Genomic DNA, 25,128 nt, shown 5'->3' on the forward strand with positions numbered 1-25,128 from the left:
AAGTGAGAAAGTGTCTATTCCAGGTACTGTTTTCTATTTTTAAGTCCCTATTCCAGGTATTATTTTCTATTCTTAAGGAATATTAATGGTACAGGGATGACCTTGTTTTTCCCATATTAGCATAGCTTGTCATCAAGACTAGTTAGCAAACTAGAGATTTTTGTAGAAGACACTAATAGGCTTTTCCAAAAGAATTAAGCAGAATGAGATACTTGTACCAAAAAAACCCCCAACAAACCCAAATAAAAACCTAAACTACCAACCTGCCCTCAAAAAAAAAAAAACCACCAAAAATCCCCAAAACCAATGAACTTAATAACACTGAAAGAGAAGATTCAGTTTGACTCTTTGTAGTTTGTCTGAGAGAGGACTCTGACTTCCCTTAAAACCAAAAGAGAAAGTTATATTTTCTCTTAATATTTCTATCTGACATGAAACTACCATTTCTAATGCCTGAAATGATGGCCACTGATACAGATGGGCACTGCCCCTCTATCCATTGGTTTAATTGCTCTTTCTATATCCTGAGTTAATACAGCACTGACAAACAGTGAAAACCAAAATATTTCAAGATAAGGGTCAGGCTGACAAATAGTTGCCCCAAAAAAGCCAATATCCTTCACCAAGTCAATGACTTGGTGCTGAGTTCTGAATGCAGATATAACCTCAAACCTTTTCATTCATCAGAGGATAGGAGCAAAAAAAAAAACCTAAAAAGGGAAAGAACAAGACACAAAGAAAACATAAGAGGAAAAATTGGGTGTTTAATGTAAGATACAAAGAACATTTTTAGCATTAAAAATGCATGAAGAGAAACATCAATATCAGTTCATTACCTCTCTCTTGGAAAAAGATAAATACAAATGTCTCATTTGTACTTTGTTTGTAGTCTGATTTCTACATACAGCAGGATGTTTTTATTGCAACATCAGCTCTGTTTGATCACACATTTTTGAATCATTTTTATTTGGAACGTGAAAGGAGCTTCACTTGCTATCTGCTCAAAAGCTACTCTAGAAGAAATTCCTTTTCTTTTTGTCCTGACAAGAAACTTCCTTGTGTGCTTATTCCTGTGCAGCCAGTCACCAAAGAAACTCAATTTTACAAGGAAGAACTGATTACAAAAAAACCCCCAAAAAAAACAACAAAAAAAAGCATCAGTGTTTATGAATTATAATTACATCCAGCAAGCTCAATATAAAACCTCATGGATCAAAACACATTAGTTCAATTATCTAAGTTTCAAGTCTGATTACAAATATTCGTATGAAGATAATTACAGCACAGCTGTCAGTTCTAAAAAGGCCTGCTGTACATAATGAATTGTCCTCTTACGGCTTATGGAATGAAGGGAAACATTATTAGCCAAGTTTTGTAATATACATATTAGAGCAGGAAAAGTTATCTCTCACTAAACCAGAAAGGACTGAAAACCAGTCGTCTTTACGACAGAAAAAGCAGTAGTTTAATAACATAAAGAAATGCTAATTTATAATTTGCCATGAGAATAATTATGCTGTCATAATGGGTGTATCTCGTCAAGAAGCATGACTAGATGTGAATTTCTAATTATAAGGACTACAGAATAAGTCATACAGACTCTAGGAGGAAATCAAAGCAGCATTAAGTTCTGAAGATGTTGTTAAGATCCAGAAGAAATTTCACTACGATGGAATTTGAATGCTCTTGCGGTGATCTGTCATTCTGTAGAACCCAAGGGAAATTGTATCAATTAAATACACACTTTGTTTACAATTTTTAAACACTTGAGTGAAAAAACCCCATTCAGTCCATTAGTAAAATTGCTGCCCTTCTATATCTCTTACAAACTTAATTTAACTGTGTAGATTCCTGTGGAAACTCTCAGTCATGAGGTCCAATTTTTTAAACACAATGACTTTGCATCAAATTAAATGGATCTGGGTGGGCAGGCCACTTCTTTTCCAGTGTCTCACTTTTACTATGTGGTGAAAAGCAAGAATCATAATACTGACTTCCTTTTGTAAAGCACCTCCAGGTCTACAGGTAAAAAAACTAGTTTAAAAATTTCATCTCTCTGTTAAATCCAGCTATAAATTCAGAAGACATTAAAGGAAAATTTTCCAAGAAGGAGAAAAGGTCCATATTAAGCTTTTCTCACGAGAACACTGGACTTTTGTTAAGAAAAGCTGACTGGTTCTGAATGCATTTTCATCAGCTCACTAAAGGGCATTGGTACAGATCAGCCTCTTCCTCAGACTGCCCATTCTGTCCCTGATCCAGCAATGTACTTCACATATTTTTAACTGAAAACATGCCTCTTATTCATCTTAGTTGAGACTATTCAAATGTTTAATGCTCCCCCTCGTTAAGTCATTTGCTGGAACAGGAGCAGAGTTGCTTAGCAAAGGACACTATCAGGCACACTATATCTACCCATCTCCCAGGGGCCAGCAGAACAAGAAATTCTATGTCATATTAAAAGACTAAGATTCCTCTTCTGTGGCCAGGATTATCTATGAGCTGCTATTGTTGGTCAGACTTGCTCAAAATAAACCTCTTAAATTGCACCTGTATTCAACAGAAGATAACCAAGAAGAGGGCTTATACAAATGGCCCTGGAACAGTTTGCAAAGAAGTGTGTGACATAAATGGGAAGATTTGCAATGGTGCATACTACTTGTTTCTATCTTTGGTCACATGTAAAGAGCTGAAAATTATAAACTTATTTGGTCCCTTGGTTAAAAGAATTTTTTTTGGCACAGGTTCAAGCCGGAATGTAGCAACCTCCAGACCTCAGAGAAGTATAATATTCAATCCCTGCACAGATTTGGTTTCAGTTAAGCTGTAGTCTGCTCTTGCAGCAGGGAGAGGTAGAATTTGGCTGTAACATATTCTCGAAGTATAGTCAAATTAAGCTTTTTGGTGAACCACATAATCACAAATAATTATTGCATACATACTTGAAAGCATATTCTCATTATGTTCAGCACATGGAACTCCCACTGACATTAATGGGAATTCCAGGCCTGTATGTAAAAGACACCCGTGTGTGTGGGTTGGGGTTTTGTGTGTTTTCCCCCTATTTTAGAGAGTCCCAATAATCTTGTAATGAAGACTTTGCTTGGGTCTTCAAAGACCTGGGTTCAGTCTGCCGCTAGGTCTTGTGAGTCTTCAACTAAGCTATTTCATTTTTCTAGTCTCTTCCCCGAACATCAACAAATACAATACTACTTCCTCACCTCACCCCTCCTTTTTATCTTGCCCTCTCTCTCTATCTCATCTTCCTGTTTGAAACTCTGGACTTGGCCTGCAACTTTTCATCTGCTTGTCCTCATGCATGAGGGGCACAGATTGCACTTGACTATTCAAAGCACTATCAGGGTAGAGACAACAAAAATAGCCTTGTAATGATGTTCAAATACATGTTAAAAACCCTGAACAACCACCACATTTGGCAATGTCAAAAGAAATTTGTTTCAGATTTACAGGAAAAAATTCTGCCCTCGGTTGGTGTCTAAGGCCACTACACTTTCTGTATTTGTCCTATTGCTTTCAAACAGTTTTTAGCAATTGCACACAGGCACCAGCATTAGATCTAAGAGAGAAAAAGCCTTTGATTTTTAGTTGATTATCTAAAGGCATGGGAGCCAGGAAACACACATGACAAAAATCAATGACAGCACATGGCAGTAAATTCGAAGTAAAAGACATTCTTCTAGAAGAAGTATTATTCAATTTGGGCAGAAATAGTTTTCAAAAAGGGCTATATCCTAATCCATACAACCTCTTATTTGGCTTCTCATTTGCACAGGAAATATGACTTGAAGACATTCTGATAATAAGAAATACACACAGGTATGCTTTGACAGCCACTCTTTATGCTCCTCCAGAGAACATCATCAGTGTTATTTATACTTGGAGGGAAAAAACAGAGATCAGCCTAATATTCATGAAAACAATAGAACAGTATAGTTAGTTAGTACTATTGGAAAGAATGTCAGCAAGCAACCTTGCTATTTAGTTAGCTTAACTCTGAAAAGCAGGAGAGAAGCCAGAAAAATATACATTTGCAGGGGTTTATTTTGACAATGTGTTTAGCTGTTCAGTTGGTTCAGATATTTTTCCTCCTCAAATGCCAGTATTATTTTTTAAAGGCTGATCTCAGGTATTAAACAACAACCAGCTTAAAAAATGGTACAATACATCTGAAAACAGTAAACTACTGGTGGGATTGTTTCTAGGAGGGAAGGGTCCATGGAAACTGCTGTTTAAGTTGGCAGGACACCTCCACTTCATAGTAGAAAAAAATGTTCCTGTTATAAAACACTTCTCTCATTAGCAAAAGCTGCACATAGAGGGGCAGCTGTACTTTGCTTACCTCACGTGTGACTCTTCCGTTGTTATCAAAGTCATACAGAGTGAAGGTCCATTCTTGCCTGTTATCTTCCTCTACAGACACATCACATTGCAATTCCTAAGAAACATGCAAAGAGCAGCTGATTACCTAAAGCAAAAGGCCTGTTTGCAGTGGAGATTCCCTTTAGAAGGAGGCTGCTTGCTTGCTTCCTCCCTCCCTCGCTTGCGGGAGGAAATTTTCAGGTTATGTCCTGCAGAAGCCTCTGTCTACCACAACGAAGAGATCCCATCATCATCACAAAACAGCCCTAACTCTCTGGGTTACACTTCAGGGAATTCACAACATGTTTTCTACTACATTGTAGAAAACAGGAAAAGATACAAGAAAACTGCTCCCTGAAGCTCTTGGAAAATGGTAGGATTCCCCACTAAAAAGTGAGAAGGAAAACTGTGCTTCACTCAGGAAGAGGAAGACAACAGAGGCAGACTCACAGAAGGAGTTGGCACACCACAGGGCCAGGAGTAAGGGTTAATGCAGTATGGACACAACTCCCCACCAGAGACACCTGTCTTTGATGCAGATATTTGATAGGTAAAGATTGTCAGAATCAGTGCAGTACAACATCACGCCACTGAGGCTCCTGAAATGGAGCCTGCCTTGGAACTGGCAAGAACAACCTGGGACGAGTGCCTGCTCCTTGTTTTAACTGTGCTTCTGTTAGTGAGAGAGTGATCTGTGGAAAGCATGAAAGAATCAATTTGTTAAAGGGGGAAAAAAATCCCCAAACTAAAATCAAGAACAAAGGATGCCCTTTGACTGACTCCAGTCACCTGGGTGCAAATCATTTGCTGTCTCTCAAGGCCTGTGCAATCAGAATTATCCACAGCCACAAAAAGGCAAAACAGAGAAGTTACAGTGCAATTAAAATGAAAGTCACTGTATGCAAGTAAAATAAACAGCTCCAAATAGCTTCAGCATGATAGACCTCAAAATACCTGGTTGATCTCCTGACTTGAAACCAATTCCCTACAGCAGTTACGGGTACCCCGTCCCCTGCCGAGTTCAAAGGCAGCCTCCTCTCAGTTGTAACAAGCCCGGCTGAGAGCTGCCAAGTGCCCCACACTCCACTGTGGAAACACAGTTTCGTATTACATAAACATTCCCAGCACCTTTAAAAACCAAATCACTTTCACCTCAGATTTAGACCTCTTGTCGCAACACTTGAGTTTCTGATTCTTTCATACCTTTGAAGCATTTACCAGTCTCTTAGCTCCCAGCTTACATTGCTGGAAAACTTTCATTTGAAGAACAAGGGAAAAAAATACCAATACTTGGTTTCTTGCCACATATTAATACTTCCCTGTCCCACATTGCCTAGCATAACATCTTTATGTGAGGATGTGCTCTGCTTAGTTAAGAGCCACGGAAACCTTCCCTGCATTAGTCACAGTGCCTAGAACCAAGTGCTAACCTTTATGGCATGCCAAGAACTACTTGGGAACAAATGCAGACTTTGCTGGTACACTGGAGTTCCACCTACTCTGGCACCAACCATGTTGACAGGTGTCCTCCAACGTTCAAATGTCAAGGCACTGTTAATTGCAATTTATCATGCCTTTCCTCTGCAAATGCCTGCTACTCAAGGTAGAATATAAAATGTGCCTAGAAGAGTTATCACCATACAGGAAAAAAAAAAGTGGGGAAAAGTCACCTTCCCTCAGAGGGCACGCAAGCAACACCTGAACTACCCATGGGAAACCTACCTGCTCTTAAACAGCGTTAAAACTGTAAAAAATAAATTGTACCAGACTGAGAAGGAAAAGAACACTCGAGCCATGCTGCAAGGTGGCTGCATTGTCTTTTAAACAGCCATTGAAGAAACACAAAGCTCATTACTGTGAGAGGCTGGCAGCACCGAAAGGCAGAAGTTTGCCATATCTGCTGGAATGCAAAGATGAGTATTTGTGCTGTTTCTTGCTGGTACCAGAATATCTTCCTCCTCATCAAGACAGACAACCCACTAGGTGGATGACTGCATGTTTCCATACTCGTATTTATGAAAACCCTCCCTATAGAAACAAAATCTGCCAACTACACACAATGTCTGGCAGTTCTATGAGTTTGTGAGTCTACAACAAAAGAGCCCATAGGACTCATCACCCTCCTTTACCTCCTGCCATGTGATCAGATGGATTTCTCGTGTATCAGGTCAGGGTTATTTCACTTTGGAGACCTGGGTACAGAAGACCAATGACTGCAAAAGCTTTCACAAGCATCTTTTACATCAGGAAGATTTAATCAAGTGCCATAGTCAATGAAGGTCAGTCTGAAGATTTGATAATATGGTAGCTGGCATAATAGACACAGGGTTAAACTGAAAGCTTTTCCTTACTATCCATTTCAGATCCTGGAGAGGAATAACCATCATTTGATTCTCTCCAAACCTGGAAATAAATGACACTAATCACCTCATCGGAGCACTGTATACTGAGGCACTGATTTGTGCCAGTTCTGCTGCTTCCCGTACCCATTACAAACATTATGAGCAATAAACATGCATCAGATGACACTATTTGGTCCACAGGTTATTTTTCTACTATAAGTATGTCAGTACAGTGAAACTTTAAAATACAAAGGACTTACTTCAAATTTCAGTTGCTTCTTGGAACTTGTGCGTGTGTCACTTTCTTTTTCTGCTTTCTTTTCATCTCCACTACAAACTCCATCTGTCTTCTCTGGAGGCAAAGCCACTGCGAAAAGCATATTTAAGAAAAAATGTTTATAAGGAAATGTCAAAGCAGTCTCATATTTGCAAATCTGCCTTTATATTTAGGGTGAAATTGATATCAGCAAACTTGTATGAGAGGATCATTATACTTGATTTGCTTTTGTGTTCACTACACATCCGGGCTAATTTCAGCAGACAATCTACCAACAGCCTCTCCTACAAACATCACTAGAGTCACAGGAAGTTCAAACACAGTATTATGAGAATATAAAATAGCAGAACTGTTACTGCAAATAAGTTGAATAATTTGCAAAATATTGAAAGTTTCTGACATATTGCAAAAACCCATCACATTCACCAGCAGTGAGTGAAGTAATGAAGCTGAAATAAAGTCCTCGTTCTTTTTCAGTTTCACTCTTCAAACACACAAAGCTCAGTGCCTTTCAAGAAGGTAACACTTGCCAGAAAGGTTAAGCTGCATATTTTCAATGTATGACAAAGTTTATTTCACTCAAATTTCAAGTTAAAACATCAGGCACTTGTATAAATCAATAACACCCATAAGATCATCAATATTAACACCTATTACAATTTATCATAACATATATCAGATACATAACAGAAAGATATTTGCTTCTCATGTGGACTAAAAGACAAGTGCCTAGGACTTAATAGTTATTCCTTCGTCTCCTGCAGGGGGATTCAGCCTTTGCACATGATGAAACCCTATATCTGAAGAAAACAAATTCTACCTTTATTAGCATTATGAAAACATACACAGACATTTTAACCCTACTCTCAGACTTTTAGACATTGTTTTTTACACATCCACACAGCTCTGCCAACAGTGTTATGCCCATTCTCCATTACATATAGTAGCAATCCTTCCAACTCCTCAAAACCCAGCAATGTTGCAAGAATATGGGTCCTAAAGTCAGCATTTTCTTCTCTTGCTCTGCAGCATTTGCATTTACCCAAAGCCCTCATCCTAATGCTATGTACGAACTGTTTCTTGCGGATGCCTTTGTAAGCAGCATCTCATCAAGTGCCAGTTCAATCAAGTCAGATCCCTTATAAAAGAGGTGACATGATGCCCTCCAGTTCAGGGTGACCCATTTCAAACTGGGTTTACTGGCTCTCCTGGTGTTCCACACTGCTGAGCTCCCTCCCAAGCATTCTTCCAGGAAAGCAAGTCACTAACATGCTAGAAATTAAGATACTCTATTCCATGTTCCAGGACTTTCTTTCATGTTTAAAATAGAAAAATCAGCTTCAAAAAAACCAACCAACCAACAACAACAACAAAAACCCATCCAAAAAATTCCCACAACTCCCATTACCATAGCTTTATTCTCTCAGAAATTCCAGAAGTTAAGATTTCTGCCACAACATTTGTATTGCCACACTGCAATATGTATCACATTTTCTAGTCTCGTTTATTTGTTTAAATTTAACATTATTGTGTTACCTTTGTTTGTTTGTTTTTAAAACTCTGGTATGCAATACAAGATGGATGTGCAGTAAAGAATGGGGAATGAAGTAGAAATCCTGACCTTTGGAATTTCCTGACTTTCATACTTACTGCTGATTTTGATGTTATACTAATACCAACAGACACAAGTAATTTGCATTTTATGAATGCAACGATGTTTATTATACACATACTGAGATGTTGATGTACTTTGATTTCTACTCCAAGTCATGTTAGGATTCCTTACACCAAACATAAGTAGGAAGGTCAGACAAAGGAAGACAAAGCTGCTTCACAGCAGTTTCTTCCCTGTTTCTTTTAACGTGGTGTTATTGGACAAGCAGGGACTGTTTCTTAGGAGGCTTTGTATAGTGTTTATCATGTGTAAGACACATATTAAAATAAATATTATTTCCAATACATAACTTTGAAGTGTATCTGACAAAGCACCATTTGCTTTATACTCATTTTGCCCATAAATACAACTCCACATCTCTGGAAGTTCAAAGCTAAAGCCACAAAAAGACCCCCATACAACAAAAGACTATTTTTGTCTACTTTAGTACAGAGCTTTTGTTTCATTCTAAAATCAACAAGAAATGAAAAAGTAACTTGGGCCTTCCTAACAAGGACAGTTACACTGACAGTGGTTCTTCATGGCTATTGGACACAGCCCAAGATTTTCAGTGCCTCATTTGTACCAGTGATTGGCTCTTCACATGCACAGTTATAACCTGAGAGAAACTTCTGTAATAGAGCCTTTTGCAACCCCTCACAATCCTCCTCTAGGGAATGTGAAATAAATGAAAGCTGTGCTGGTATGACCCCTAGCTCTGTTGGGACAGCAAACAACCATCTGGGAAAAAAATCCACTCCTGTTATCACACATGCTTTTAAATGTTTAAAAGTACATAATGGCCAAAAGACTTCTACAGTGGTCTTTCATCTGTTGAGGGCCAGCATCCCAAATGATAATGGCATGGCAGGCTGCATTAGGCATAGCACTTGGAGGCAGATCCTGCACAAGGTGAAAATTCCCTGGCACACTGCTCTTTGTTGGGTTTTCTGTCAAAACAGTATCTTACAGAGCATTCCCTCTTCCCACCACCACACCCTTGCACTGTGCTGAAAGCCTCTGCCATGTGCATAGAGCTCCAGAGCTCCCCAGTCCAGCAGGTGCTTCAGAGAAGAACAGCACAGACCTACCTTCTGCTTTCAGGAGCAGCCCTTCCCCAGCATGTTTAACAACTTTTCTGGGTGTACAGTTTGTGTGTTCGGATAGGAAGCTTTCACTTTAATGTATAATTTATGTAACAGAGGAAAAAAATGTGTGCTGACAAATTAGTCTTCTCAAAAAACAAGGGTTCAACTATTGGGGAAGGAGGGGATACATCTTGCAGTACACTCCTTGGGAGAGTTTAAATACTGTATGCCAGAAATTATCCTCTTTGAGCTTCACTGACCTTTGAACTGAAGAACTTATTGGCCTTGCTGCTCCAGGGAATTATCCCTTGCAATCAGTTACTCATTTTGGAGCTCAAATGAAATGGGGAAATCTGGTGATCTCATCCTGATGTCAAGTTTCATTCAGCAAAGAAAAATGAAATCTAACTGAGGCAACTTTAAGGGGGAATATGGAGATATTGAAATAGTATTTACAAGTGATCAAATAATGTGTCTGTGCATATATTCCCATGTGCCTTATCCAAACCAAATGAACATTTAAAAATAAATACTGTTTTGTCTGAGAAGAGAAGGAGAAGTGTTTGGTATCTTTCTGCTATACTTAGTTTCAACTATTGACGTGCTCAATTTCATGAGGGATACAAACACATGCAGAGCCTACTTATAAATAAAATGAGAATGTCTGCTTGGGACAGTTAAAACTGGCAGCCTGTACACAGAGATCCACCAGTGAGCCGCATGCCAAGGTTCAGATATATTCACAATGTGAACTTCCTTTCAGCTCTGATGATATTAAACTAGACCAGACAAGATAGCTATCTCAAAGGAGTGTGGAGAATTAATAGACTTGGGTTTCCAAAGTCCAGGCCATCAGAAATTGGTCTGCATACAATGCATCATCTATACAAAAATACTTACTTACCTCCCTGCTCAGATAACAAGTCCTGACAAAAAGAACGTGCTTCATAGACAAACACACAGAAAAACATACCCTTGTTGTGGGAATCCACAACTGGAGGGGAAAAAAGTATATGTATTCCTTCTCATGGGAATAACCATATGCTCTTAAAACCAATGTTCCCTAACAGAATGTTTCATGAATTGAAATATTGCATATGTTTTCTTTATTATGTTATTTTCTCGTTCATTATCAATGGCCTTGTATTCACTTCTATAACCTTAAGACACTATAAAAAATGTGTCTGGACAATATTTGAAATTGGAAAGACAATAAAGGAAAAATATTAACTTGGAAAAATTGTGAAATACCATTCTTTCACGAAAAACAAACTGACTGGCTTAAGTGTACTAGCAGATGTTTCTCTCTACAATTGTTAATTACTACCACCCAATAGTTCGTAATTGAAGTGGGGGAGGAAAAAAGTGAAAGAATGAACACCAGTTTAAAGATACAAAGACTCATCCCAGAAGAATTAAGTCTTTTCTTTTTTTCTTTGGTTTTTTTTTTTCATTCCTAAGGAAAGGGGGTAATAGGAATCACCAAAATATCACAGAAATGAGGTAAACTGATTGCTGTGCTCTGTGTACTAAATGAGCATAGAATAGTAAGCTTCAGGCAAAAATCCCATTTTTCTCTTGCCTCCATCCTGCATCTGACTATAAGGGAGAAAAAAGGAAACACCAAAATAGAGCTGCTCTCAGGTGGAAAAGGCACTACTTAAACTTTCACCCTCTCTCAAGTGGCATGTCATTCCACACTTCTCAAAGGCTCATTCCAGCAAAGGACCATTCTCTTTGTCTAATGATCTGCCTTCTCAAAGGAAGGGCTGTTTTACTCTGGTTTTCAACTGTACTTTGCACTTTAGTCAGATGGATTAACAGGATCTTGAGGACAGAATCAAAGGGTACAACTCTGATGAATGTCCAAGGCCAGGCTACCAACTCCAAATTTGCACAGCAGTTAGAACTCAGGCTAAATAGACAAACAACTTCAGAACCTCTTTGGAAGGACAGCCATTCCAAAAGGTTGTTGGACTTTAATTCAAAAAGCAGAACTTCCATTGCATATGGAAGAACCTATGCAATTCCACAGTGCTGAATTATGACTGGACATAACCAGTCATGTCTCAAACCTATCTCAGTGTCAGGGTCATTACTGAGAGAAATCAGAGCAAAGGTAAAATTGAAGAATTGACAAAAATGACATCTATGAAAGTCAGCACCTCCCATCCATGAAACCAAACCTTTGAAGGGAAATATTATTAACCTTCGTCTCATGTTGGATAGACTGGATTCCATAGCAATTCTTTAAAACTACTACCAGAAACAAAGGGACAGAATTATCTGTACGTGGGGAAAAGAACAAACCACACACTAGAACCTGAGACTTGTGGGGGAGTAGGATAAAAGGAAAACTTAAAAATTAACATTAAGACAAGGAAGTGTAGTCATAAGCACTTCTATAACAGGTCAAATTGAACTTCGGCAGCAATATTTGACAGGTTGAATTGAGAGACAAAGAGCTGGCCAAGCTCAGTAGTAAAATTCCTATGGACATCAACAGGGTAAAGGTTTCCCTTCCAGTTTACAGACCCAGCAGATGCAGCAGAACTTAGAGACTATGAGAACCAAAGAGATAGAAGGAGAATTAATTTCACTGTTTTATTTGAAGTCTCTGATGCTTAAGTTATCTGGTTCTGCCAACATTTTTTTCATCACAAATCAGGTTTGACAAACATAACTGACATTCTTTACTGACTGCGCAACAACCAGAGCAGTAACAACCATGTTTGAAAGTCTAAATTGAGGAGAAGTCCTTTAATTAACAATTACATTCACATTCAGATTTCACTTCTAAGTTCTCCTGGAGGCCATGGATTAAAAAACATCACCCCCATTAGGCACACTTTGTTTTATTCCTCTGATTTGATTGAAATATATCCCTGATGGAGATAACTTTGCTTGAGCAAAGGCCCTCTTCTCCAGTGACAAATGGGAATCAGGCAGAAACATTCCTGTTCCACAGCCACCAGAACAAGCACCCAGGAAAACAGGCTCACCCTGGGTCAGTGCCAAAAGCATGTATTCAGCTTTCCCTGTCTGAAAGCTGAAGCTGATGAATTAGACACACCCTTCAAAACAACAAAGATCAAGCTGCTTTCTCCGAAACTTACTGTAGGGAAATTAATTGTCCATTTTAAGTCCAGTGAGACAAGTCAATACCAATTTAGAGGAAGCTGTACTAGTAGTGCTTCCTAAAAACCTGGGATGGGTACTTCAACCTGAAAATAAGGAGGGAAGTCATGCTCTTCTGCTTTGTGGTTTCTTGTTGGTCAGAGCACAAATTAAAGGTTCAATTGCACACCATGGGGGGAAAAAAAAAAGAGTCACAATGTCACAAGATCTAGTGTCAGCACCTGACCAGGAGGAGACAGAGCAGAGGGGTAGTGACTCAGGCCCTGTGACAGCTTGAAAGAAAAAAAATCCCAAACCAAACCCCAACAAAAATAGACAACCAAAACATGTTTTAAATATTCAGGCTTGGTTCTGGCAAGACACCACTAGGACATTGAGGAATGGCTAAACCGAAATTCATTCAAAAATTCAGAAAACAGTTTCTCTCCTGAATAAAATTTAATCAAACTTACAGGTTAGTTTAATACCACCTCCCTAAAAGGTTCAATTCCTTTTGCCAATCCCAAAAATGTGACTTTTGTAAGTATTTACAAGCCTTGATGCAGAATCACAGCTTTCTATCTGTGTCTGGCATTTTTGGTTTGGTGGTTTTGGGGTTTTTTTTGGCTGTTACACTGGGGAGAGTGGGGAGGATTTTTTTACTATTTCTTTACAAGAAAAGTTTTGTACTAAAGATGAAGATACAAAGGACAATATGGTCTCTCTCTGCTAGCTAGGGCGTAACTCATACATGCTTAAACACTAAACCTAGATTTCTCACACTCTCCCTGGAGTGAGTTTGCTAAAGGGAGGGAGTTTGCTGAATTTTGCCAGATTATGATTCCCTTTTCCAATTAGTTCCCCAACTGGCTGTATTTCATCAACACAAACTGCCAGATTAAATGCCTTACTTGACCATCTTCACCCAATACACTTTGATGTTCAGTTCTCAAGCTTCAAAATACCTTTTGGATGAAGATCAGACAGCACTAAACAGAATTACTAATTAATTAAGCAAAGTTAAATTTTAAACACTGTTTGTTGTGTTAGCCAAAAGCCTGAACAGAACAGTCTTCTTTTTTCCCCTTCTTCATTGGAGATCAAAGAAGATCATTTCTCATTCCCCACCCCCATCTCAAAAAAAAAAAAAAAAAAAAAGAGGGGAGGAGAACAGGAAAACAGGGAAGAATCTCCATAAGCTTTGGTCAGAATAGCTCAGGATGATACCTGTAGAAGCAAGATTTTTGTTTGATCAGTGGACATATCAAACCCCACATGAACAGAATGGAATCTGTTGTATTATTTAACATGGATAAGTGATCCTTAAGTGAAAACTGCGACTGTCATATGGACCACTCACCACTTTCTAACAGCATTACATGTCCCTGGGGCTCTGAATGGGCCTGTGAAGTGTGGAATTCTGTTACTGAACAGTGACAGATGGGGACATCAACTGATCACTTGTGACTTAAAACAAAAGGAAAAACACTGCTCTTCTCTAAAGACTGATTTTGGTTAGTAACTGGTAACAATTTTGCTTTTTAAAAATCCATTCTCATAGTAAGCTGCAGACATGCATGTTCATATAGGATTTTCTGTCTTGAATTTCCTTTGCCTTTGTCTCTTTCGGCTTTTCCCCCTGAGATTCACAAGGGAATAAAAAGAAGAAAAAGACCCAGCCACTGCATAACCCCTTATTCAAATGAAGACTGAGCAGGTAATGTTAATAATGTAGGCTTTGATATTAACTTGCTCCCTTCTAACTTAGATGTTCAATAAGAAAATCGTGTTTCTACCACCTTTGCTGTGATAACAGGGCCTCTAAAGGTATCTGAACTGTAATAGTCAGTTCATCAGAATTGTTTTCCATGAGGACAAATGTCACTGTGACCCTCATAGAGCTAACCTTTTATAGGGAGCAATGTTGTCAACCCATATTGTAACATGATTTTGGCTGTAATGAATTAGTTACACATCTGACAACTCTTTAATAGTTAATATTCACTAGTACATTCAGTGTTCCCATGCTCAGAGTGCCATGTATTACTCTGAGAGGTGGGGGAGAATGGAGACTGATCCACAAAACAAGAGAAAAGCATTCTTGTGACTAATATTATTAGTCCAGCACATACATGTGCACATATGTCTCCTCCCCTTTTCATATTTATGCATGAGTGAGGAATGGTACTGAGGTGATGCATCACATACTGCAAAACATGCAGAGAAATAAATTTCATCAGAGCTTGACCCAACCACCTACAGTCTGGAAAGTACACAGGATCTCATCAGAGAAACAATTCCCACAGAGCAAAGGCAGGTATCTTCTCACCATTGTTAATTAGTACAGCCTAAAGAACTCAGCCAGAGAAGGAAGCTGCTGCTCAAACACAGGGGATGGTTTGGAGCATGATTTGGAGCACACTGGCAGGAGGAGCCAGCCCTTCCTGTTGCTCCAGAGAGCACATGTGTTTGCAACTCAAGATTCAGCTTCCCACTTTGAGCCACCCCTTCGGTGGAAGATCCTGTCACATTCTCCTAGACAATGTCACTCTGAATTTACCTTCAGAGGCAGCATCTTGAAATCTGGGCAGCAATAACCATGGGCTGGAGGGGTCTGTGCAGCTGTCCCTGCAGGGCACAGGTGCCTGGGACAGGGGAGCTCCCAGGGGGTCCTGCAGCAGCACAGGGAGTGGATTAATCCAAACCCCGCTCTGCCAGCAATATCCTGCCACACCTGCATGGCTCCACACCCTTTAAAGGCTCCTTGACATAGCAAAACAAGGGTCTGCAGCACCAAACTTCAGCTTTATGCCTCCACATCCTTAGGATAGACTATAACTCCCTCCTAAAAATATCCTTTGTGCACAGAGTCCAGGGCTGCCTTGGCTTCCCTCAGCAGCTCCTGTGCCAGCACTGAGTCCTGAGCGCAGCCGTGGCTGCAAGGCACAGAAATGCTCTCCACTCCTCCACAGCCCTCTGAAAATTCCTTGGGTAGCAGCTCTTATTTCTGGATATTTTTGTTTACAACTACTATTCCTTTCCTCTCTTTCTGTTGCTTTTACTTTTTAAAATCCTTTTTGATACAAAGTTGAGAACTCTGGATGACGTATTTTATTGGTGAAAGGACCTGGATTGCTGGATCAGACTTATAAAGCAAGAAAAACCTGATTGCTGGTAGTTTTATTCTTTTTGGTAGACTGGGGGTTGGGACTTTCCATCTAACAAGAGCAGTTGGACTCCAAGCTCTTTCAAGAGCAGAAATGTTGCTTCAGGTTCATTTCCACAACCCCATAGTGCTGCATTTATTATTTGCTTTTACTCACAAACTAGTTGTGGTTACAAAAAAGGCTCGTCTTCCAAACAAATGACATTTTATCTCTTTCTCCACAGGAGAATAAGGTTGACTGCTACTTGTGCTTTGAGGTTTGGATATGATTGAGATGAAACATCTGTTAAGAAAAAAGGTGTGGGGGGACTTTTTTCTGCTAAAAATATCATGTTTTTTTTTTTTTCCACCAAACTTGAAACATGTGATGAAATTCAACTTTTAAAATATAACCCTGGAGCTACTTGAAACTATAAAAGTCTCCTCAGTATCTGAGGCAAGTCAGAATTTCCACTGTTCAAGCTGGGCTTTTATGAAGAGCAGACTTTAGAAAAATCTGTAATCTGTCTAGGTAACAAAGGGCACTTGTTCTGCCTGGTGAGGTAAAACTTTGGGTTTCTGTAGCTACTGCAGCAGAAGTGGAGTTGAAACACACAAAAGCTGATACACACTTTGAATTTGGAACAGCAACTGGCAAAGCAACATGCTTGTCATGGAAATTGCTTCCCCAGCTCTGCATCGACACACTCGAGTGTTTCAGAGGTTGTTGTGGCTCAAGTTACACAGCTCCAAGGCTCAGGCTCCCATCTAACTTTGCATCTATCAGGCAGGCCACCTGTATAAAACAGTGACTCCTAAATGCAGTCCCCAAAATGCAAGAAATATTTAATCCTGCGATAGTGTGTGTCCACACACGAGACACTCCCAGATATGAAATCCCTACAGGCAGGAGAGAAGGGCCTTAACAGAACTATTAACACGGCATCTAAACAAAAACCTCCTGCAGAAAGCTACCAGAACCCCAGCAAAGGCAGCACTCTCACTCAGCTGCCTGGTGCTGTCACAGGTCAGTGAAACACAAGAAAACTTGCAACATCAGGAATGTTTGGGAGTTGCAGCAGGACATATTGCCTATTAAATGCAGTATTCAAGGATTCTAAAAATAAGCTAAAAATGAGTATAGTGTTTCACGTAAAGGCAAGGGATCTGAAACAAATATGTTGTCTTCAGAAATATCAAAGGCCAAAACTTCTTTCAATGATAAGGGTAAAAAACTGGAATAATTCTATGAACAACAGCATGAGAGTATTATCTAGTCCAAAATCTTTGATTGGAAATATGCTCTAGCATCACATGGGTAAAAAAAAAACAGAAAAAGAGAGAAAAGTAGAGTCACAAAAGAGTCAGAGAAAAATGGCATTTTGACTCACTTTTCAAAAACATATTTAATAAAACCTCCATGAACTGTGGTCAAAGCTACATGAAAAATAAATGGTAATAATCATTGCTGGGAAATTAAAAGTAGAAAAGGACCTTTGTTCAAGTAGAATAAATGAAACCACTGGTATTCATCATGTTTCCAGAGAAATTGTTTTCAAACTCCTGACTTGTTCCCATATTTCATTCTTTGTTCTTGGTGGTGGATGTCCTGGGGCAAAGTTCAAGTCCCATTATTATCCTGCTGCATATGTCCATTAATGCAGCCTCATCTCTGTACCACAGACCCTGGATCAGCTGTCTCAGGTACACCCCAGTATGGATGTACTTTCCACACATACCCTGATGCTCTTGCTCTCACACACTAGAAGAGAAGCTTGAGAGATCTGTAGACATAGATTTTTCAACAGGAGACTTTGTGCCTCCTAGCAAACTAGCTCACGGCTACTCCAGAGCTGAGAACAAAAGAATGTTCTTATTAATTGATTCTTTAATGACCACTCAGTAAGAGCATTAGCTTCTCTGTGGAAGAAGAAAAAGGTGCCAGTCTTAGGTAGATGGAAAGAACATGGAAAACCAGTATTATTATAAATACCATGCACCTAATATTATTTTAAGTCTTTCCATATTTAAGATATTCATTAAGGATCGAGTCTGCTTTTTCTGAGGTGCTTGTTCACTTCCCTATTAACATTTGGCTTTCTTCAGCCATCATAAAGAACATAGACCACTTGTAAGTTTGGAAGGCTTTCTTGGGTGCTGCACTTTGTAATTCTCTCTCTGTCATACTCTAAGAGACAGACATGGTTGCAGAAAATCCCAAACTCCATTCTCAGCCTTGCTATTGTGCTCTTAAGCCAAACATGCAACTTGCTTGTGTTCAACACAATAACTTTCCAGCTGTGTGGAACGATCTGAACGAAACTGCTACTTACAGCAGGTATGATCTTCCCAATCTAACGCAGAGGATTATAACCCAGAACACTCTCAAAGCACAGACAAAACACATCATCTATCACAGCCTGTTAGGCAGCACCAGTGGGAGCTGGTGGGGTGTCAGCTAAAGAGAGCAACACACTCCGTGCAGGGAACAAGCAGGACATGGGAAGGAGAGCACATGCTCTCCACACAGCAGCAGCTCAGTGTGAGGAGGAAAGCTCACCCTCTGAGGTGTCCTAACAGCCCACTTTTCACTGCCTTTCTGTGCTCTGCTTGCCAACATGGGTGGGAGCTGTTAGACACACTGTAAAGGTTCATTTGGAAACACCTGGAGACCACTAACTCATTACACACAGGCCATGGGCAACCGTTGGATGGCAACAGTCTTTCATCACTACTGACCTGGCTGCACTTGAAACAGCAGCTCTAGAAGTAAAAGCTTCTGATCCAAATACCAGCCCCCCTCAACTGGAACGGCTAATGTTAAGAAACACTTGTACAGTTTTATATTTTTTTAATTTTTTTTTAAGTGCCTCATGCCGTAAGATTTTCCTCCCACTCATGGCAAGCAGCCTACCTGCTTCTTATAATTTCCTGGATCTGTGCACAACCACAGGAAAACTTCTGCTAATCCTACCAGTCTCATGTTCTTTGGTGACTTTTATTCTAACTGCCAAACTAAGCAGTTTTCTCTTGGCACTCTCCCCTGCTCCTTCCTCCCCACACCCCCACGTCCTTCGGTGCTCCTTCCAATGCACAGTAACAGCTTATCAGCTGCCAGCCTCAGCAGGGACCTGCTGCTTGTCACACACTGCTGGCTGCTGCCAGGAGGTCACCCCGTGGCTGGAGACATTTTTCAGAGTTGCTTCATGTCATACTGAGTAGTAGGAAAGGATACCTTTCCTACTAAACCTCTTGAGAGCTGAAAAAAATACAGCCAGTGAGGAAGTGATCACCAGTCTGAGGTGATCACATAGCATAGACTCGTGCATAGCAAATCTATGGTAAGTGCAGGGGATTAGCAACAAGTCATTAAAATGCAGAGTTCCCATATAACATCCCAGAAGGCTGACCACAAGAGCAGAATCAGGTAGAATTATTAACACTCTATTCGCAATGTCAGGGATAAATAAGTATTTGGTTTAAGAACCTGAAAGGAAAGAGACCATCTGCAAAGCACCAAGACTGCATCAATAGTACTATACAGGTGATAACAATGGTGCCAACATAAGGCAAATTTGTCTTTGTGCAAGATGCAACCTATACCTTTTTCTATAAATACACTGGAATTTCATGTACATAAAATAAAAAAAATTATTTAAGCTTTAGAAAATAAATAACCATCATAACTGAAAGCATTAACTAGAGAGAGGAATGCAATTTGAAATAAACTGCCTTTTATTACCTATTCATAGCTCAAAAAAGTGTCTCCCAGGCAAGTGGAAGGTTAGCTAAAACTGGTTAAAACACTGGTGCAGTTTTGCCTTTGCTGACAATTTTATAAAAAATTTTGGCCCAAGGACCATACCTTACCACCTTCCTCTGAGCTGACAACCACACAAATATTCTTCCAATTACTAATCTTAGAAAAAATTCCAGGAACTAAGACCTTCACTGATTTTTTCCGGAATGAAGAGGCAGAGAAAAGGGAGTTATCTCACCCAGGAGCAGCCCTGCTGTGGGGTGCACTAGGAAAGGATGCTCCCCCTATGCCTGCCCTGCCCTGCAGCCCCAGCAAAGGGAAGCATCCACTGGAAGCCAACGTGCTCCAGCCCTGGGATGTGTGGGATCCGTGGAGAGGGGGAAGCACATGCAGCTGGGGGGTCCAGCAGGCTGTCAGCTCCAGGCAGATCAGCAGCCTTAAACCACTCTTCATTTGTCACTGTTGGCTCCTTGTTTGCTTATCGGTTCTCATTAAAGTCAAAAACAACAACACAGCTCTTTATGCTGGAGCACTGCCAACCACACCTCAGCTCCCACTTGACCACAGATTCCCTGGATGTTGGGGAGGAAGACATGAAGGACAGGCTGCACACACTAGTAACAAGTTGAAAAACATACAGCAATATTAAGAATATAATGAATTACTTTTTTGCTTTGCTGAATACAGAATGCCTTAATTGCAGGTTTAAAAATTCCATAATGGCTTGTAAATATGTGAAAAGTGCAACAAGTAGCTCTTTTTACAGATCTGCTAGATTTTTTTTCAGCAGTAACATGTGCTTTGAACTCTGCTGGAGAGCTTTCTAATATTAATGGGCAAGAAGATGACCTGAATAATTTGTCCTTTCTGGTACCAGAAGAGGGAAGATGTTACATCTGGGGATTTAGATATATCTAGCTTGGGAAATACATGAAAAATTTGGTTTGTTGATTCAGGCCAAGCTCTGTCACTACTTTCAGCAGGACTTTGAATATCATGCTCAGATAAGGCACCAGGAAGGCTTGGATCCTCTCCAGTCTTCTGTTGAGAGAATAATAATCAAGACATCACCCTCAGCTGACAAATGAAACAGGGAACAGATTGCTATCAGTTAAGAGGCAGCTCCTCTGACAGGTACAGGACTAGATTGATCTCAAGAGAGGCAAGATTTTTGATTAGCAGAAACACTTGAGTCATACTTTTCAAGAGAACAGTGACATGAGAAATCACATTATTGCATAAATAATTGGTACAATAGGTTAGGTATCAAGGTAATGCCTAAGACACTCAAGACTTCACTGTGAACTCCAAAAGACAGCTGTATCCCACAGGGCTCTGAAGTATAGGAAGAAATCACCCCTCTATACAATCAGTCTGCATCAGAGGAAGTTTCCTTCCTGAGCTGAACTTTCTGAAAAGCTTTTAAATGTTCAAGTGGTAAGATGGAGAAACTGCAGTTTATTTCAAAAAGACGTGGAGTGGTGAAGATAAGAACGTTCTCCTGGTCTACAAGTTTCAGCTGCAAAATTTTCTTCAAGGGTCCAGGGAAAGGAGGTGAAAAAGGTTCAGAAAAACAAGAGCAGGACTCTTGAATAGCTCGTCAGAAGCTTGCTTATGCCTAGAAGAGTTGAGGGAGACCTTAGATGTCATTATTGAGCACACAAATAGCAGATGTTTCTGAGTCTTGTCCCCATGGCAGAAGAGTGACTTGATGCTTGATCCTGAACTCAATTCCTGCCTGCCATTTTAGCTTCTCCACTGACACGAAATAGAAAATATATCCCAATGTCCATGCTAGTTTTTGTGACTTCTTCCAGAGCCACCCCAGTCATTTAGTTCTGGGAACCCATTATTCCAGCTAGGGACAAGGAAAAGAAAATGGGAGCTCTTTTACCTGCCGTGTGAAGGGTGATGAAGCACATCCTTCCTGTGCAGAAACTCGGGGACAAGGAGGTTTGAGCATGAGACATTCCTACACAGCCACAGCAGATTGCACAAGTACTCCAGCTGTGGCGAGTGGAAGTCTGAAATGCAGTGGGAAATCACTTAGAATGCAAGATGCAAATGAATCCACTGAAGAACCCATAACCAGCGTGCCCAATTGTTGTGTTACTAATGAAAAAGGAAGAAGGAAAACAGAGTAAGAGTAATATGAGACGGAGGTTTCCATTGGTGTCTCTTATCTAAGGAAATCACTGACCACATAAGAGAAAATCCAAAAATTTCAATTTAGTGACTTGCCCAGCAGCAAAATCAAAGGCAGGTGGTGGATATAATAGACAATGCTGGTCAAACCGTTTCTTTCTGCACAGCACTCAATAAACAGAGTTGCCGCTATTGAGTTCTAACCTCTTGTCATGCAGCAACATTGAGTCAACAATCCGCTCTCATGGCTTAATGCTTTTGATGTTTACTTTGTTCTTTGTATAGTTCAAAAGAAAGCACTAATGCACCAGTCCTCTTACCAAATACAATCTTAATCCCAGAATCCCGAGCCTTTTGCTGTTGGCCAGTTAAGTCTGTTAAGACGAAAGGATTTGATCAAGCTTTACATAACAACACAGAAGTTAAATCCAGCAAAGAGAGTTCTTTTTATCTGTACTGCTCAGACAGCTAAGAGGGGGGAAAAAAAGAGAGGGAAGGAAAAAAAGGTAATGAACTTGGCTATGTAAAACAAAATAAGGAATTCAATTATTTCTCTTATTGCCACTTTGTCTTTTCAGTGAGAGTCTTCTAAAGAACTCAGATTTACTTTCTCCATTAAAGTTCCTGAGATGAAGGCTCTAATGTTCCCCCGAACCAGAACAGTAGCACTTGCTGTGCTTTTTTTGCAAATCTGAGAAATGTTTCTTTTTCATCCCTACCATGTATTTATAAAGACAGAATATTGTTCACTGATGCATGGTGTTTGGTAGAGCTGGGTTCAAGTCTTTGTTTTGCCATTCATGTCCCCTCTGAGCTCAGTCTAACCAACCATTTTCAGGGTTGCAGATCCCTGTCTCTGAAGCTGTTGGTGATTTTGATGTTATCTTATGACACACGAGTGTATAATCATGCAGCACATGTTTTATACCAGTACCTATGTAAAGATCATGAGGCAGCAAAATAAAGGCAGAATGCTGTTTTAGATGGAAAGGTTAATCTATGTTCTAGAATATTAATTACATTTTCCCACAAAAGTATTTCTATGCAAAGAAGAGGTACCGTCTTGTACATAAGCTGCACGGAATTCAAGCTGTGCCCTGTGTCAAAGATCTCAAATCATGTCTCAGCTTCACTCTATCTAATACATTTTTGTGCTAGTACTAGCACAAAAAGGATAGTTTAACACAATGCTTGTAGTATTGTCTGATAATTATAAGATTTTCAATATCTGAATGGAATGGGAAGTGGTTAACATTGTCCCCAGCATGGAAAGCACAGCCTGGAGATCTGAGAGCAGAAGGGATGAGGAACAAGCTCTGACAATCTGCATGCATTTGCCTGAGCACTGGGTGGGAACACTCATCTTCATCCCACCAGGAAAGATGCCACAGAACAGCTCTTCCCTGGTAACAGCACACAAAGAATGGACCACTGCTGCTATCTAAATCTGGTCTTCACTACTCGGCTAATTAATAACAAGTGAAACTATCAGAAGTAATAACATGAAAGTGCTGAAAGACTGAAATTACAGTTACCTAAAAGGTTTTACACCCTAGTAAAGCATAAAAAAAATCTTGGTGCTGACTAGTTTAAAAATATTATATATTGAACATTATGTTTGCTATGCAAGACAATGCTACACAACAAAGAAAGAAATCATTGGGGCAAGGAAAGATAGAATGAGACAAAGAAAATGAAATTATTCACCATCCTGACATTTAATATCCTGTCTGAAGGAGTTTCTCCTATAATTCTAAAATTAAAATCCTACCATTTATTGGCATTATGTCCTGCTAAGGGGAGATTGGAAAACTCTGGTGAAGTTAAATACAAAACCACTCAATAAACACTGACTCCATCATGGCAAGTATAGTTTGCCTTTGTGATAAACAGCAGCCTACAAGCACTAGATGAAATTGAGTTCCTATGTTATGACACATATGAGACATGGAGCCTTCATAAACTACAGAGATGATAGAAACTTGGAGTCCAAGGATCATGGTCTATTAACACATTGCACACGTAAGGAACTGGGAGACAGACATTCTTAACAGAGAGAATATTTCAGGTTCTGCTTATACAAAAGTTTCTAATAACAGAAACAAATTATTGGATCACAAAAGGATAGAAATTTCCAGATTAAGCTTGAGATGGTTCATTGCTCTAAATAAACTGGGCATATTGTTTCCACTAGCACACAGCCCATGCAGCCACTTGTCATACTTGAGAGCTTCTGAACTCTCATTTTCATGAAAGGAATGAGCAACAAATTATTCTCCTCCATTCATGAAGCCCCACTTGTCCCTGAAGCTCAGGGTAGCTGAGATGAGTTCTCTGTCAGAAAACAGCATCCGTACTCAAGGTCCTTCCCACCACAACGATTCCATCTCAACTGCCTGACAACAGAGGAGGAGATGAGATGGAAAGGGAAGTTGTCTGAGGCAATGATGATTCCATTCATATTCAAGAAAAATGTGTTGAGCAAGAGTCTCTAGTCGTTATTAGAAATTAACGTGGGAGTTTCTAAGGCTGGTTTGTGAAACCCAGAAGGGAGTGCAGTGTCTCACATAACCCAGTGCTAACAGTTTCACTCACTGCATTTGCCACCTCTGCCAGGGACACTGACATTCACCACTGCTACTAATGGCAAGAGAAGTGTCTGGAGAAAATGGTGAGACCTTAAATAAAAACACTTGATCCCTGTGGTTCAACTGGCTCAATTTTTTTAGTACTAGTAGTAGCAGACACAAAAATAATATCCTATTTCCATCTTAACAGTTTTTTCAGGCAAATGACACGTCAGTAGATCAAGAACTGCACTCTCAGTATATGCATTCTCACACTGATTTATTCACTAGCTTACTCCAATACCCCTTTATATTAACCAAAAAATTGTGTCTTTAAATACCTTCTAGATGAAAGTGTTCATCACCAATAGTGTCTCTGTAGCCTTCCCCAGATAAATCCTGTTTAAAACAAAACAAAATAAATTAACTACAAATATACTACATATAAAGGGTTGAGGTGTTAATGATATATATTTATTATTATTTATTGCCAGAATTAATTTATAACATGAATGAGAGCATGGAAACTGTTTCCCAGGAAAGAAGTCAATCACCTTATTAGTCCTAGTCAATGCATTTGGTGCTATTTTACAATGCTCTGGACATACTTCTGCACAAAAATTTAGTGAAGATAATTTGACTATAGTGGGGAA

The 25,128-nt window shown here is 39.7% G+C and overlaps 1 protein-coding gene across 3 annotated transcripts in view; it reads right to left on the minus strand.

Annotated features, from left to right (window-relative positions):
* The window catches only part of NKD1 (NKD inhibitor of Wnt signaling pathway 1), a 118,155-nt gene that overhangs the window by 16,594 nt on the left and 76,433 nt on the right, over positions 1-25,128 (minus strand). For 2 of the 3 annotated variants that reach the window (XM_085071883.1, XM_085071882.1), the window contains 3 exons: positions 24,817-24,874; positions 6,983-7,089; positions 4,361-4,456 (listed from right to left, as the gene is read on the minus strand). In XM_085071883.1, the coding sequence (XP_084928009.1) occupies positions 4,361-4,456; positions 6,983-7,089; positions 24,817-24,874 (261 nt within the window). The remainder of the gene's footprint in view (positions 1-4,360; positions 4,457-6,982; positions 7,090-24,816; positions 24,875-25,128) is intronic. The other variant, XM_085071884.1, reaches the window with a different exon arrangement.

The sequence above is a fragment of the Lichenostomus cassidix genome, chromosome 11 (assembly GCF_008360975.1).
Source record: "Lichenostomus cassidix isolate B80296 chromosome 11, HeHo_3.0, whole genome shotgun sequence".
NCBI lineage: Eukaryota > Metazoa > Chordata > Aves > Passeriformes > Meliphagidae > Lichenostomus > Lichenostomus cassidix.